Raw genomic sequence first — 17305 nt, 5'->3', positions numbered from 1 at the left:
CAGCTAAAGCTGGCCATGCATGGAATGAGCTGCTTCCTTCCCCAGGTCACTGGAGAATCTGATTTTATCCAATTCATTGACCCCTGTAGTGGGTCAGATTGGTCTGGTCTGAGTGTTTGGCACTTGGGCCCATGAGAAAAGTGAAATGGTGATTGGTCCTTGTCCAACAGGATTTTTTGCCTGCCCAGATTGAAATCTGAATAAATGGCAGTAAGATGTCTACATGGAAGTGATCATTTTGGACCCAGTACATGGGCCAACCGGCTTGGGTTATTAATGATCACTTGGCACCTGATATCCCCTGTATGGGCACCTTTAAAGAGATATTGTCAACTAAATACTGCAATTTATAAAGACCTGAAAACAATGAGTGATGTTTATTTAAAGTTGTGTTCCCCCCCTACCCTTATCTCCACCCTTGCATCCCAGGTAATATCATTAGGACTCCCTATATGCTGAATGCCTAAATGGACTTTTCTAGATAAACCCAACTAGTCAACCTGACAAAGTTTTCTGAAACATAAAATCAGTACACAAATTTCTTTAGTATGATTTTTTATTGCAAAAGATAAACATTGCACAATAGTATATACAAATTTGTAACATATTATTTACATTAAAGGGGAACTAAATCCCCCACAGGCAAGAGTTCATGTATCTTCAGGATCTTCAGGTCCTCTTCTTTCCCTTCGCAGACAGATGGAGCCTTCTGGGGCAGATCCTCTTCTTTCCCTTCGCAGACGGATGGAGCCTTCTGGCGCAGATCCTCTTCTTTCCCTTCGCAGACGGATGGAGCCTTCTGGCGCAGATCCTCTTCTTTCCCTTCGCAGACGGATGGAGCCTTCTGGCGCAGATCCTCTTCTTTCCCTTCGCAGACGGATGGAGCCTTCTGGCGCAGATCCTCTTCTTTCCCTTCGCAGACGGATGGAGCCTTCTGGCACATTGGCAGTCGGCGCTAATCCCAGACTAGCTCCAACTGCGCATGCCTGGAAAGTAAGTTTTCTGGATACGTAACGGTGCCATAGCCAAGAGGAACGTCTCTGTGAAGTTTTTCTGTAGGTCAACTCTCAAGTCTCTTGTTTGAAGGTCTCCTGTGAGGTTCCTGGATATTTATAACATTTCCTACTCAGTTCCTCCTGTTTGTATTTGAGCAGGCCTGCCCGCTACTTGTGCCCAGGGCCCATTGTATTTCCAACAGCAGCGCTTCAACTGGCACATGACTTGTATGAAAGGGCATCAGGGATTCCATTCAGTTGTGTCTGTTCCTTGGTGTGGCTCTGTGTGACTCTTTGTGTGATTTCTGTATCCATTGGAACAGTCCCAGTATCCAACTTGTATCCCTTCTACTGGCCAGTTCAGCAGTACGGTTTGTTTCTCTTGCTGCCGCTGTGCCCGTGCCTTATATAACGTAGGCAATGCTAATCTTATGGCTGCTCGTTGGCATTTTCTTGGCCCATTGGGGGTTCATTTCAGTTCTTCTCGTAGAAATAGCCTCCCACATTGCCTATCTGGATAGGGGCATCTCATTTTCCATAACTCAGTGCTGGGCATTCTTGGGCCACGGCCTTATTTCCTGGCAAAACTGTTATTAGCCAAGGAGAAAGTCTCTAGAATATTCCTGTGATTCTATAGGCCAGTTCTCATTCTCTTTGGTTCTTGGACCTTTATAAAGTCTCCTCCGCATTTGCGCTTGTGCGCCTTGGAGCCCGGAGTCCTGTCCGCAAGCCGCCTCACTACTTGTGCACAGGGACCATTGCATTTCCACCAGTGGCGCTTCAGTGACTCGTATTCTTGATCAAAATCATGATAGACCTATAAAATAACAACAGAAATATCATGGAACCTGGCACATTAATAAGAATAATGAATAAAATAATAATAGAAATGAATTGTACAATACAATATAATGTATAAGTGTGTGTATGTATATACTGTATATATATATACGGAACTACTTACCGTAATATTTGCGCCACTTTCTCTATTGATTCGCTCCATGTGAAAATGAAAGGTTGCGCCATGATCTATATCACTTGTTCCTCTGAGTCGCTGGTAGTAGTGGATCATTTCATGCAGGAGCGTCTGTAGGGTGAGAAACAGCCCCAATGTTACTTGTTCTGCCTTCATGTATAGAAAATGCATCACATCTTTGCAGGCAAACCCATGTCTTTCCATAGATATTACATGCACACATCTGATTCCACCTGATACATCACCTAGGCCAGGGCTGCCCAACTAGAGGCCTGTGGGCCATATGCAGTCTTTCTATGGATTAAATGGGGGCACAAACCAATGCTGTATTAGAGCTAACTGCCAGGGAGCCATTTGTTTAGTTTAGATACAGTATAGACTTTTTGAAATGTTCTGCTCTCTCTAGGGGATATTGGTGCAGTCCATGCTATGTCCCTAACGGACCAACATAGTTTCCCAGCAGCACCAGCACTTGGCCAGTTTGGCTGTTTTCATTTACTACAAAAATACACAAGAAAAACAGAAAAAGAGAAAACTTACTTCCACTGTATTTTTCCTTGGCCGTAAATCAAGGAGAGGTTTGTTCAGGCGAATTCTGCATTTTCCACTTATATTATCTTGGATGCAAATTCCTGCAGTGCTGGAAAAAAATAATGCAGATTTGAGAAGTGTCTGAGCTGAATAAACTCCCAGGCTGCGCAGGGGGGCTCCGCACACTGCATTATGGGATAGGAGCCAATCAGCAGCTAGGTGGACCTGTTTTTCACTTGTGTGACTGCAGGGCTGTGATTGTCTCTCCCCCTCCTACTGTGCCTCTGGCAGGGACTGTAAGGACACACCCACCCCAGAGAAGATCTATGGGGAGCTCCAATAAAGTTTAAACCTTTAGCCCAGAGTGAAACCAGCACCATATAGTATTCATTATTGCCTACAAGTTTAGGGGGCAGTCACTTATCCTATGTGTCTCTTTTAACAGAAAACTATCGGCTCTGCACATACAGATCTCCCCCTCCTGTGCACCTTACCAGGCTGGGGAAGTTGGGGGGAAGCTGTATAGCAGTGACAGTGACACAGATTGTCCCCCAAGGTCTATTAACAACAAACCCCATTAGTTCCTGACTTACATGCATAACCTGTTACTCCATTTAAGGTCAATTGGAGGTAACAGTCCACGAAAGAATCTCTTATTAAAGTCGTCAAATAGGGCGTGGATATCGGGTTTGGGGTCCAGCACCTCCCAATATGGATCCACAACCGACAGCTGCTCAATAGCTGGCTGAGTCACACCAGGATCCCCATCAGTCTGACAAGCCACAGAACGCTTTTCATGAGCCTGAGAAGTCACATTTTCGGTAGAATGATGAATTGAAGAAAAATCAGGTGAATATTGTGTTGAAATCTGCTCCGAAGAGCAACTCGGCGATGAGAAAAACAAGCCCATCCTCCTCCAGCTTGTGTCTCTCTAGGGCAGTTGGTACCAACTGACGATTTCTTTGGGGGCAGTTGGCTCTCCTATGATGCAGTTGTGAGGTCATGTGATGTTTGTTTACAGGCTGTGAGTGCTGCAGGGGCCACATTGTGACAGCGCACTCCTGCTCACTGCAGCAACAACTGTTAAGGCCTTAGTTACTACTTATGGCTACAGTGGAAATGTGCAAGCGATTGGTATACATGTAACACTCACACCTATATACACTGAGTAACTTTACATTACTTTGCAGCTTGTGCTGTTACTGTGGAACGGTGACAATATATTGCATGGGGTGAAAAGATTTGGCAGATTGCAATTGTTTGTAATTATGAGTGGGTTTTACTTCAAAACCGTTAACTTCAGTTGGTCTCAGTAAATTACTTTGACAATGTTCTTGAATGGTCCAAAATGATTTTAGATCTGAAAGATTTGTAATATTACTACCCAGGTGGTCTACATAGATGGACACATGAATATGTCAATATATACACTGCAAATTGTCACCACAGTTGCACTTTGTACCCAAATGGACACATTTTGCCCTTAATGACATTGTAGCACTTGATATATATACCAGTCAACCTTGATCCCAAAACGTTTATTTGGGTTGTTTGTTTACCCATGATGCTGTGACAGTTGGTTTTGCCCATGTAGTGCAACATTAAGGTTGGGAACTCAGATGCCTGAATATAGGGGAGAGCTTTTTGGAGGGGTTTCCCAATGTTTGCCAATCATTGTACCCATGCATGTATCTCAGGGATGCTTACGGTATGGGCCAGGATCCAAATATGGGTTTCATGCTATTGCACTTTGGGTCTCCATGATCCCCCTAAGTAATGGGAATATTTTTTCTGCAATATAAAATTTCTGGGTCTTAAAGTTGATTCTGCAACATAATTCTGTTCCCCTGAGAAAAAGAGTAAGAATCACTGAGCTACACCCTTGGAGAGCCTTTGCCGCCTTCAGGTTGCTCTTTCCTTTGGCCATTCGGGCAGATTCAGAGACCTCGGCCTCTGCCCCAGGACTGAAATCTGGGAGGTTTCTGGCCACATCCAACGCTCTGTTACAGCTCAGCTTGGCCATACAAATACGGGCGACTTACAGATAACCTTGTAGGACTGACGGGTCTGCTGAAACCTGGTGCAAGGAGTAGAAGACACCTGGGTGCATGGGGACCTGGTTCTTATCAGCTGCCATAGGCATTCTCTGAGCCCATAGAGTTGCTCCTGTGCTTTACACCTTATTAAACACATTCTCCTGAAACAACAATTCATATCCATTGGCCTCCAAATGACTGTGTCTCCAATATCTTTATTCCAACCCCCCTCCGTCAACCTATATCCAATATCCCAAGAATGTGAGATTGCAAGCTTCTGTTTGTAAGGTCAAATACTGGGGTCCATGGGGCCCCTTTGGGGTTGGGAGGCAGATACAATAGGCAGGGGTATTGCATTACAGACTGCCTGCTGCTGGCCACTGTGGAATGAAGGAAGGAACTGGACTTGCTGTGCTGGGGGGATACGACTATGGGAACCCCATCTTATTCATTTGATAAACATTCAGGGAGCTTCTCCTGATTCTGCAGTAAGTAATTACTGAATGGAGTAAAGGTTTACTTCTGGTTTAATTTATACCAAGTTTCCCCAATTGGAGGATTTTCATTGGTTCATCCTTTTGTATTAGGAACACAACGAATCCAGGATTTGGTTTGGGATTTGGCCAAGATTTGTCCTTTTCCAGCAGGATACGGATTCGACCAAATCCACATTCCTGGCTGAACCGAATCTGAATCCTTATAATCCTGTGACTTTTTGTCGCATAAACAGTGAATTTGAAAATTGTTCCTTTTGTCCCTTCCGTGGCCTTATTTGCCTATGCACATTAGAATTCAGATTCACTTCAATATTCCGCCAAATCTTTCACAAAGTATTCAGCCAAATCCCAAAATAGTGGATTTGGTGCATCTATATTTTGTATGAAATGGTCCACAATATCTTGATTTTTTACATATATATTTATATAGCATTGCACATATAGAGCTTTTGTATTATTTTCCAAATCTCCTGCGAAGGCATTACCAGATCCGCCTGCTGTTTTTAGCCACCTGTCTGGATTTCAACCGGGTAGTTTAGTTGAGACTTATCACCTCTTATCACCTCCCACCTATGTTTATACAGGTATGGGATTCTCTGTAATAATAAAACAGTACCTGTACTTGATCCCAACTAAGATATAATTACCCCTTATTGGGGCAGAACAGCCCTATTGGGTTTATTTAATGGCTAAATGATTCCCTTTTCTCTGTAATAATAAAACAGTACCTGTACTTGATCCCAACTAAGATATAATTACCCCTTATTGGGGGCAGAACAGCCCTATTGGGTTTATTTCATGGTTAAATGATTCCCTTTTCTGTGTAATAATAAAACAGTACCTGTACTTGATCCCAACTAAGATATAATTACCCCTTATTGGGGCAGAACAGCCCTATTGGGTTTATTTCATGGTTAAATGATTCCCTTTTCTCTGTAATAATAAAACAGTACCTGTACTTGATCCCAACTAAGATATAATTACCCCTTATTGGGGGCAGAACAGCCCTATTGGGTTTATTTAATGGTTAAATGATTCCCTTTTCTCTGTAATAATAAAACAGTACCTGTACTTGATCCCAACTAAGATATAATTACCCCTTATTGGGGGCAGAACAGCCCTATTGGGTTTATTTAATGGTTAAATGATTCCCTTTTCTCTGTAATAATAAAACAGTACCTGTACTTGATCCCAACTAAGATATAATTACCCCTTATTGGGGCAGAACAGCCCTATTGGGTTTATTTCATGGTTAAATGATTCCCTTTTCTCTGTAATAATAAAACAGTACCTGTACTTGATCCCAACTAAGATATAATTACCCCTTATTGGGGGCAGAACAGCCCTATTGGGTTTATTTAATGGTTAAATGATTCCCTTTTCTCTGTAATAATAAAACAGTACTTGTACTTGATCCCAACTAAGATATAATTACCCCTTATTGGGGGCAGAACAGCCCTATTGGGTTTATTTAATGGTTAAATGATTCCCTTTTCTCTGTAATAATAAAACAGTACCTGTACTTGATCCCAACTAAGATATAATTACCCCTTATTGGGGGCAGAACAGTCCTATTGGGTTTATTCAATATTTAAATGATTTTTAGCAGACTTAAGGCATGGAGATCCAAATTACGGAAAGATCCCTTATCCGGAAAACTCCAGGTCCCGAGCATTCTGGATAACAGGTCCCATACCTGTAATATCTTTATAAGAAGAAAGTCAGTGGAGTAACTAAAGATAAAGCAGACCCTGCGGGTGCAGGGGGGCCCAGAAGTGTAGAGAACCCAGTAAGGTCCTAATAAATGAGCAATATCAATATATCTTGGAAGAACAGGTCAACTTACCAATGTGTTGGGACCCTAAAATGAATTTGCTTTGGGACCCAGTTACATCTAGTTACGCCACTGCAGAGTGTGGGAAGATATGATGCCACAATGGGCATGACTGGCAAGACCTGCTTTCTCTTTATAACAGGAACAACTCCCTGGCTTTTCTCATAGCCTCTACAGAGATATATCAATATCATAAGTCCCACATTTGGGTCCGCCATGGTTGAGCAACAGGGCAGTTGAAGGTTTGTATCCCTCGCTGTGACCCAGCTGCAGAGCCCCCTGGGTGGCATTTGGGGAGACTGGTGACAGTTCAGCAATGTCAGGAATGTTCCACTGACACAAGCTGCACGGGAGAGTGGGGAGAAGGAAGTCCCAGCTGAAGAGCGGCCCTTTCATATAGAACGCAGCATTGGTACAGAACAATATCAGACCCACCAAACAGATGTGCGAGGCAATTTTTGTGGTCTAAAGAACATGTGTGTTGCAAACCAAGTACCCGACACCCCATGAAAACTACAATAAGCAGTGACACTGGATACATTGTGCAGAGATGTGCAGCGCCCCAGTAAGCGCCACTGGGCCAGGGACTGCTGTGTGATGTGGAATCTGCTGGCGCTATATAAAAATAGCTATGAAATAGATTCCTGCTTTAGCTTTAGCTTTATATATATATACAGTGGCTTGCAAAAGTATTCGGCCCCCTTGAACTTTTCCACATTTTGTCACATTACAGCCACAAACATGAATCAATTTTATTGGAATTCCACGTGAAAGACCAATACAAAGTGGGGTACACGTGAGAAGTGGAACGAAAATCATACATGGTTCCAAACATTTTTTACAAATAAATAACTGCAAAGTGGGGTGTGCGTAATTATTCAGCCCCCTGAGTCAATACTTTGTAGAACCCCCTTTTGCTGCAATTCCAGCTGCCAGTCTTTTAGGGTATGTCTCTACCAGCTTTGCACATCTACAGACTGAAATCCTTGCCCATTCTTCTTTGCAAAACAGCTCCAGCTCAGTCAGATTAGATGGACAGCGTTTGGGAACAGCAGTTTTCAGATCTTGCCACAGATTCTCCATTGGATTTAGATCTGGACTGTGACTGGGCCATTCTAACACATGGATATGTTTTGTTTTAAACCATTCCTTTGTTTCCCTGGCTTTATGTTTAGGGTTGTTGTCCTGCTGGAATGTGAACCTCCGCCCCAGTCTTAAGTCTTTTGCAGACTCCAAGAGGTTTTCTTCCAAGATTGCCCTGTATTTGGCTCCATCCATCTTCCCATCAACTCTGACCAGCTTCCCTGTCCCTGCTGAAGAGAAGCCCCCCCAGAGCATGATGCTGCCCCCCCATATGTGACAGTGGGGATGGTGTGTTCAGAGTGATGTGCAGTGTTAGTTTTCCGCCACACATAGCGTTTTGCATTTTGGCCAAAAAGTTCCATTTTGGTCTCATCTGACCAGAGCACCTTCTTCCACATGTTTGCTGTGTCCCCCACATGGCTTGTGGCAAACTGCAAACGGGACTTCTTATGGTTTTCTGTTAACAATGGCTTTCTTCTTGCCTCTCTTCCATAAAGGCCAACTTTGTGCAGTGCACGACTAATAGTTGTCCTATGGACAGATTCCCCCACCTGAGCTGTAGATCTCTGCAGCTCCCCCAGAGTCACCATGGGCCTCTTGGCTGCATTTCTGATCAGCGCTCTCCTTGCTCGGCCTGTGAGTTTAGGTGGACGGCCTTGTCTTGGTAGGTTACAGTTGTGCCATACTCCTTCCATATCTGAATGATCGCTTGAACAGTGCTCTGTGGGATGTTCAAGGCTTTGGAAATCTTTTTGTAGCCTAAGCCTGCTTTAAATTTCTCAATAACTTTATCCCTGACCTGTCTGGTGTGTTCTTTGGACTTCATGGTGTTGTTGCTCCCAATATTCTCTTAGACAACCTCTGAGGCCGTCACAGAGCAGCTGTATTTGTACTGACATTAGATTACACACAGGTGCACTCTATTTAGTCATTAGCACATATCAGGCAATGTCTATGGGCAACTGACTGCACTCAGACCAAAGGGGGCCGAATAATTACGCACACCCCACTTTGCAGTTATTTATTTGTAAAAAATGTTTGGAATCATGTATGATTTTCCTTCCACTTCTCACGTGTACCCCACTTTGTATTGGTCTTTCACGTGGAATTCCAACAAAATTGATTCATGTTTGCGGCTGTAATGTGACAAAATGTGGAAAAGTTCAAGGGGGCCGAATACTTTTGCAAGCCACTGTATATATATATATATATACAAGACTGAACGGAGCACACCCTATTGTAGTTCAAATGCCCTGGGTGCTGGCAAAAACAAGGATTGGATTGGATTTTTTTCAATAAAATTTTCACTTATTGCAAAGTCCCTGTGTGTGCGGCTCTCTGCTACTGTACAGCGCTGCAGAATATGTTGGCGCTTTATAAATAAATGTTAATAATAATAATAATAATTATATATATATAGCCTAATACAGACAGGGCTATGGGTGGGCACAGGCGGCACTTGTCTCTGTATCTCTTGGCCCAGCTCTGAGATTCCTATCTGAACACATTTATCTGACCCACCACTCAGTATTATTGTTACTGCCCCAAGTCCTGCCTGACATGTTTTCCTTGTCTCCTTGGTGATAAAATATTATTATTATTATTATTAACATTTATTTATAAAGCGCCAACATATCCCGCAGCGCTGTACAATAAGTGGGTTTCATACATTGGACATACAGAGTAACATATAAAGCAATCAATAACCGATACAAGAGGGTTGAGACACACTGTCCTATACCCTCTGCCTCTCCAACATAGGCTGCCCTAACTTAAAGGCAAACTACCCGTTTACGCTTATCAGGATATTATTGTGCCCCTTGCTATGGAAGCAGAAGGTGGGGCTACGTTAGTCCCGGGGAACTGAATGGCACATCTAGCGGCCCAAGCAGGTTAAATGGAGCGACTCAAACAAGCTATAAATGGGCAACTAGCCGCCCCTGCCTGACAAGGTCACTAATGGTGCAAATGGTTTACGGCTCACTGGCGGGAGGGGCAGCGATTTGGAGGCCGCAGGTCAAGGTAAATGTCACCGTCACAGCAAAATCCGATGCCAGACTTGAAAATAGTATTTACTATATGCAATTAAATATGAAGTGATAAGTATAACTTACTGACATGTCTAAGGAAAAAATGCTCAAGGTGTTTAACGGGTTATTTCACCTTTAAATGTACGGAGATATTTTGAGACAGTTTGCAATTGGCCTTCATATTTTATTTTTTATGGTTTTCCAGTTATTTAGCTTTTTTTTCCAGCAGCTCTTCAACTTGTTATTTCAGCAGCTAACTGGTTGCTAGGGTATTATTTTATATAGCAACCAGGCAGTGGTTTGAAAAAGAGAATGGAATAAGAATAGTAATAAAAAGTAACAATAACAACAAAACTGTAGCCTCACAGAGCAATAGTTTTTTGGTTGCCGGGGTCAGCGACCCCCATTTGAAAGCTGGAAAAAGTAGAAGAGGAAGGCAAATAACTCAGAAACTATAAAGCATAAATAAGGAAGGCCAATTGCAAAGTTGTTAGCAATAGGACATTCTATAACTATGAACCACTTTAAAAATGCTCCCTTTTGCCTATCTTATCTCCCCAGGCAGCAGAGCTGTAAAGCAATAACGAGCACTTGGGTTAAGGATAATGCCTCATCTGCCTGGGAAGGATGCAGAGCGGAGTACATTCCTTTATACAACTGGAAAACTGGCTATAAATAATAACCTTATTAAACATTCCGGGTGAGAACGTTCCTTTCTGCATCACATCTTTGAAGTCTGGCGAGTAATATATTCCTATTTGCGATCGAGGCGGAACAGGGATAATAGGCAAGTTCTAGGAATATCAAAGGTTTAACTTGGGAAACAAACGCTAAAGAGGCATTTTGAAGATTTCTCGTAAAAACATTTGTTTTGTTCTTCCCTGAAGTTGAAAATGCGACAGTGGGTCGGCATATGGCAAAAGGCAGTTTGCTCAGTCGCTTGCTGCCCGGATCTGTTTGTGAGATTGTAAACTGGCAGGGCAGTAAGGCTTGGGATCAAAGGGGATTTGTCCACATAAATGTAGTAATCACTCTGTGTAGGGGGCATATTGTCTCCTCATTACAAGGGTTGTAAACCCAACTGTAATGCCTCCCCACAGCGCCCCCTAGTGTTCTATAGAACTTGCCAGAAAACATAATTATAGATGCTATAATGAGAATTCTACTGATCAAAAACTTCATTATAAATGAACCAATGAGAATGCTGATTCCCAGGCATTTTGCTGGTATCTTATATATAGAGATAATTATGTCATTATTTCCCCTCATTATATGGCACAGGAATCAGACATGGGGATAAAGGGACAGACTTGTTCAGTGCTGGGAAACTGGGCTTAATGCTCCCAACTCCAATTGCAGGAACAGAGAACAGGGAGCCGGATTTACACAGATCAGCTGGGATTCTCATTGGAGGATTTATTGCACTGTCCTTATTTATATACCATCACCCGCCCCTCTCTGACATTACTGGAAGGCATGGGGCAGCAGGCATGGCTGCCAGAAGGAGGAGGGATTTGCATCGCAGACAGGGTGGGGCCAAGCAGATAGACCAGCCCACAATATCAACTCCCTCTGATGCCCCCCTCCTTCTGGTAGCCATGGCTTTATTATATACTCATGCCTGCTTCAGTGATATCATACAGGGGCAGGTATAGAAAAGACCAATGTGCCATGTCCAGTTGGGAGGAGGTGGGTTAGGTACCTTATAAATATACATGTATGATATATATATATATATATATATATATATATATATGTACATATATATTGGTTACTTTCATTCCCTGATGCAATATAATATTTATATCTGTTTACAGTAAAGCTGGACATACATAACATATGCCTAAAAATCATTTGCCGATGTTGCCAAACAAGTGGGATCCAATGGGGGACCCAGGAGCCAATTAATCCCACTGGTATACATAGACCAGTAGAAAAGGCTGAATTCGATAATCATGGAGCCCAATAGTACTAGGTAACAGAGCCTACCAATCATATGGGCCCCCTGTGTGCCACCAAGTAGAATGGAAAAAAAAGTTACATGTCAAGCCCCTAATCATCCCAGCCAAATTCCATTGTACCAAAACCCAACCAATGATCCGCCCAAACACCGCCCCCTTCCTAGTATCTCCCCCCCTCCCATCCTTTGCCCATGGATCTCACCTTTGTAACTCTTGGGCCCCCCTTCTGCCACAAGGCCCCTAACTGATTCCTCCTGTACACCCCTGTCTGCTGGGTAAGGGCCACATCAGTGCCCAATTTTGACCAAATCATTATAGGGCAAGTTGACTGGAGGGCCCCATATAATAAGATGCAGATTCATTCTGGAGGAGCTAAGTCAGAAGTTTTTTGTCCCAAATATGTCCAGATTTACTGTACAGTACATTAACATATTTAACTTGAGTTTGCCACAGGCATATATATATATATATACACTCACACATAGTAACAATATACTAAAAATGATGGTAGTGATAGTTCAGCCTACCATCTGACATTCTGGTTGTGTAGGGCAGTATGAACTCCAGTGACACCGAGTACTTAGCATTTCCGTCCCACTAAAAGCCTTATTTTTATGGTCCCAGCGTGCTAGTGGTTATTTTTGAAGGCAGCAGGGAATCTTTGAGGAAACCAAAGTGGGAAAGGAATGCACAGGAACTGGAAGACAAATGTCCCGCATACAGTCACCTCCTGCTCCCACACAAGCCCAGCTGGGAATGGGGCCAGTGGAAGGAGTGGATTCTCTGCTTCCTTTGCGGCCTCCTCCGGCATTCCCACAAACCTCTTGCTGCCCTTGGACAAGCCCTTGGCAAGTTCATACACAAGCAGAAGACACGTACATGTAGGGAGAAGGGGTTGGTTTTGGCCGAGCTCGTCCATCAGGCCTTTATCAGGAGGCTCCGATAGGAGTGTTCTGGGAAATGTGCTTAGGAGCCCCCTGTGTATGTGGGAGTAGGAATGACTGAGCAAGCAACAGCATATGGTCAGCAGAGCTTCTTACTATTCTCTGCTTTATGTATCCAATAAGAAGGTATTTTTTGGCAATACTTTCTAAGGGAATGCTACTAGTTAAGGGAGTGGTTCACAGATGGTAAAGCTGGTTGCTCTAGGGGGCCCTGGAGCAGACCCAGGGGGCTCAGCCTGAAGGTCAGTTAGGTACAACTTAAAGCCTAGCTTTAGGGGCTATACACAGGCAGATTTGGCCTCTTCAAACTGAATCGGCAGCTTATCCACCCATGTACATTGGTGGTTTTATCTCCATAGGGTCTCTATTTTGTGAGCAAATCAGATTCACTGACCCAGCACATAGGAGGTCAAATAGGTCCCAGGTCTGGCCAACAAGCAAATCTGACTCTGTATGGCCAACTTTAGGGTAAGGATCTGATTTGGAAATGTATTTGCTGCCCTAGATATTCTTGATACCATGGCTGAATGACTGATACAGTAATATTTCTGTTCTATAATGTATTGGAGTTCATATAATATCACTTGTCAAATTTCCTCCAGTGCAGTAACCCATAGCAACCAATCAGCTATTTGCTTTTCATTATCCTACCTGCAGCTGATACAAAAACCTCATTGCTGATTGGTTTCTACGGCTTATGGTTCCTATAAAGACAGCAGTAGAGGTCACAATACAACCCCTGCAGCAGCATTACATATCCGCCAAAGGGAAAAGTCAGAGCAAAATGAACTATCGGTATTCCGGAATTAAAGTACCATAATTCTACTTTGTCTTCTTATTCCATCGTCCTCCTTATATCCACCTTCCATGCGCTTCTTATCTCCTCCTATTGAAGTTGAGAGAGAAATGCTAATCCTCTGTAAAGGAGCTGGCTGGTAGCCTGGGGGCACGGTTAGATATTCTGGAAGCACTGAAGCAGCCATTCTTGGGTTGAGTCAGTCATAGGAACGACACAAAGATGCCCCTAAGCTTGCTCACAGCCTGTACTGAGACAGGATTACTTCTGATGGAAGTGATCGAAATGGAAGCCTTTAAAGGGAAAGTAAAGCTTAAATAGGGCAGAAATGTTTTGGGCAACCACAGCCCTTTAGCAGGGAAGATCTGTGCCCCCCAAAAATGCCCCCAGTAGCCCCCCCATCTTCTTTTCTGCTGATTCCCTGCCCATACCCTGGGCTGCTGTCACTTACCTGAGCTTAGGGACCGACGCACAATATACTCTGTATATATAGTATGAAAATATAAGGTTGATTAGTAATTAATACAGATAATTACTACATGGCAGCTCAGAAACCAGAGCAATTAGCCTCAGAATCTAATAATCAGCCCTGTAGCATCAGCTTATATGACAGGTGAACCTCATTTTCTGCTTGAGAATTTGCTACGACCCTTAAGCTTAGCCTATCAACAGCTGCCCAGAGCCCACTGAGCGTCTTAAGGTCCCCATACACCTTCAGATCCGCTCACTTGGCGATGTCGCCAAGCAAGCTGATCTTCTCTCGATATCCCCCACCTACGGGTGGGCGATATCGGGAGAATCAAGGTTAATTCAGTGATTTGGCCCTGGGGCCAAACGACCGAATTATAACGACGGGTATAGGAAAAGTCGGTCCGGGGACTGCATCAACGAGGCGATGCAACTAGATTTTTTTCAGGCCAGATATCGGTCGGGCAGGCCCGTCGGTAGTGCCCCTTCACGGGCCGATTAGCTGCCGAATCTGTCTAAGGGACCAATATCGCCAGCTAGAATCGGCCCGTGTATGGGGACCTTTAGTGTTGCAGACACTTTCCAAGATGGGGGGCTCCTGTGACAGGTTTGAAGTCCTGGATCATTTCTGCTATTGAGATGCTGAAACTGTAGGCTGGTAAAATAAGTACAATGGCATTTTTAGCCATATTCATTTTTAGGGGTTAGTTCTCCTTTAAGTGCTCTCATACAGCCAGACAGTTGTGCTTTGATAGAGTTAGTTCAGCTCACTAGTTAAGGCAAAGGTCTCCTAGCTTTTTTACCCGTGAGTCACATTTAAATGTAAAAAGAGTTGGGGAGCAACACAAGAATGAAAAAGTGTGATTGGCTGTGTTGTGATTGGCTATTTGGTAGCCCCTATATGGACTGGCAGCCTACAGGAGGCTCTGTTTGGCAGTATACCTGTTTTTTTATGCAACCAAAACTTGCCCCCAAGTCAGGAATTCAAAAATAACTCCCTGGTTTGGGGGCACTGAGAGCAACATCCAAGGGGTTGGAGAGCAACATGTTGCCCCCGAGCCACTGGTTGGGGATCACTGAGTTAAGGGATCTATTTATAGCTGCTGACTTAACTCGTTGAGAGTTGGTAACTTATGGAGACAAACTAATGGCCTGTTGGACGGATGGGTTGCTGATAATTGGGCAGATATCCATTGGGCAGGTTTAAAGGTTCCCTTGAGTGAGGACCACATTGGCCTGTTTATGCAGTCTTCTTTCAAAGGGAGCGCTTAGCATCTGATAGTTGATCCAAGGGCCAAAACAACCATATCAGCTTCAACTGGCCGACCACATCAGGGTCAGACTGGGCCAGCAGGACACTGGGAAAATCCCCAGAACCGATCGCCTCCAGGAAGCGTAGGTGCTCCACCCTGGGCCTTCCTCCCCTGACCGTGCCTAGGTAAGTATAAGGTATGCATACTCATGGGGGAGCAGGTTGCACGGGCCCCTGGGGTGGCAGATCTGATGGGCCCCACACACCCAGTCTGACCCTGCACAACATGGTTGGCCAAAAAAGGAAAAGATCTGTTTGCTTGGTGACCTTGCCAAACCATTGGATCTAGTCACATACTGCTAGTACTATATACATTGATTTAAGACTTCACATGACTCAAATCATTGCAAAAATGTCTAATATTCTACATGGCGCTGCATGCCCGCAAACGATGTTACTTTAATTAACTCAGCACTGGCTCCAAATCTAATTACATCTCTTATCCCTAGAGAGAGGAAATTGCATCCGTTGGCCTCTTACTGTAGAAATATGATGGCAGTCCTTAATGGGATAGAAACTTCCCCATAACTTCCATTTGTACCCCCTACATCTCCAAAATAGTCCCTAGAAACCTAATTACATATGTGGAATCGCCTATTGGCATTATGTCGGCCATCTTGCTTCCTGTACAGTTGGCACAAGCGATATCTTTAATGTTTCTAAAAATGATCTCATTAACAAAGAACAGGCTTCTCATTAGAGACATTAGCCGTCTCTTCCTTATCCAACCCAACGAGATTACAACCCAATTCCTACTTGCACTGTAATTAAGCTTCGGAAGGACGGCTGTAGTGAAAAACAAAGCAGCAAATAAAATTCCCTGGGAAACTAAATAGAGCGATATTCCGCCATGTTGTTCTACCTCTAGCAGATGGATTTCTGGACACTTTATGATCAGCTGATTCAAAGCCAATAATCATCTACTTGGCTTTCCAAAAACCTATACAAAATAAACCCTTTTTGTAGATTGTAAGCTCTTTTGGGCAGGGCCCTCTTCACCTCTTGTATCAGTTACTGATTGCTTTATATGTTACTCTGTATGTCCAATGTATGTAACCCACTTATTGTACAGCGCTGCGGGATATGTTGGCGCTTTATTTTATAATAAATGATAATAATAATAACCCTTTCAACATGTAAAGAAGCCAAAGTATCCAACAGGAAAAGTGCTGGTACTACGCCAGGTTGTTGCTAGAGGCATGCTGGGAGCTGTAGTCCAGTAACATCAGGGTTGTATTCTTAAAGCAATATTGCACAATAAAACTTTTCCCCAAATTCCCACAGCCAGCGACTACTTTAAAATGCAAAAAATCCCCCAATGAGAATCCCAGCTGATCTGGGTAAATCCGGCTCCCTGTTCTCTGTTCCTGCAATTGGAGTTGGGAGCAATAAGCCCAGTTTCCCAGCACTGAACAAGTCTGTCCCTTTATCCCCATGTCTGATTCCTGTGCCATATAATGAGGGGAAATAATGACATAATTATCTCTATATGTAAGGTAAGATGCAAGATGCCTGACACAGTGCTGGGAATCAGCATTCTCATTGGTCAATTCTTTTGCAGTAGAATTCTCATTGGGGAATTTTCTTGCTTCTATAATTAAGTTTTTTGGCAACTTTTATAGCAAAACTAGGGGGCACAGTGCAACAGGGTTATGGTTGGGTTTACATTCCCTTTAATTCCCCTCAATAGACTTGGGCCAACACACAGCATTTAATACAATTGGCAGCAGATGCACTTCAGAGCCTAATTTAGCGGATTCTGCGCCGTAAACGTTGCTTTCCCATTACCCAGTGCCTGATTAACCTTCTTAATCTATGGGTTTTTTTATAGACTTGTCATCC

General features: G+C 43.5%; 1 protein-coding gene across 2 annotated transcripts; it reads right to left on the bottom strand.

Moving 5' to 3' along the window:
- Positions 1-605: 605 nt before the first annotated feature.
- Positions 606-2600, bottom strand: LOC101733166 (sprT-like domain-containing protein Spartan). Of its 2 annotated transcripts, XM_018097652.2 has the most exons (3): positions 2512-2600; positions 1960-2082; positions 606-1812 (listed from the first exon to the last, which is right to left on the bottom strand). In XM_018097652.2, the coding sequence occupies exon 3, from the start codon at positions 941-943 to the stop codon at positions 617-619; it is 327 nt and encodes a 108-aa protein (XP_017953141.2). In that variant the 5' UTR covers positions 944-1812; positions 1960-2082; positions 2512-2600; the 3' UTR covers positions 606-616. The 2 variants fall into 2 exon arrangements, with proteins under 2 accessions (XP_017953141.2, XP_031749160.1); XM_031893300.1 differs by lacking the exon at positions 2512-2600 and having other exon boundaries at positions 651-1812; positions 1960-2163.
- Positions 2601-17305: the final 14705 nt, after the last annotated feature.

Source organism: Xenopus tropicalis, chromosome 9 (assembly GCF_000004195.4).
Source record: "Xenopus tropicalis strain Nigerian chromosome 9, UCB_Xtro_10.0, whole genome shotgun sequence".
Lineage (NCBI taxonomy): Eukaryota > Metazoa > Chordata > Amphibia > Anura > Pipidae > Xenopus > Xenopus tropicalis.
Note: the sequence above shows the minus strand (reverse complement) of the source record. Positions and strands in the feature narration are given on the sequence as shown.

Coding starts and splice junctions, on each gene's coding strand:
- LOC101733166 (XM_031893300.1), bottom strand. CDS start 2,142: ATGCATTTTCTATACATGAAGGCAGAACAAGTAACATTGGGGCTGTTT. Junction 1,813..1,959: donor AAAGTGGCGCAAATATTACG/GTAAGTAGTTCC, acceptor GTTATTTTATAG/GTCTATCATGATTTTGATCA.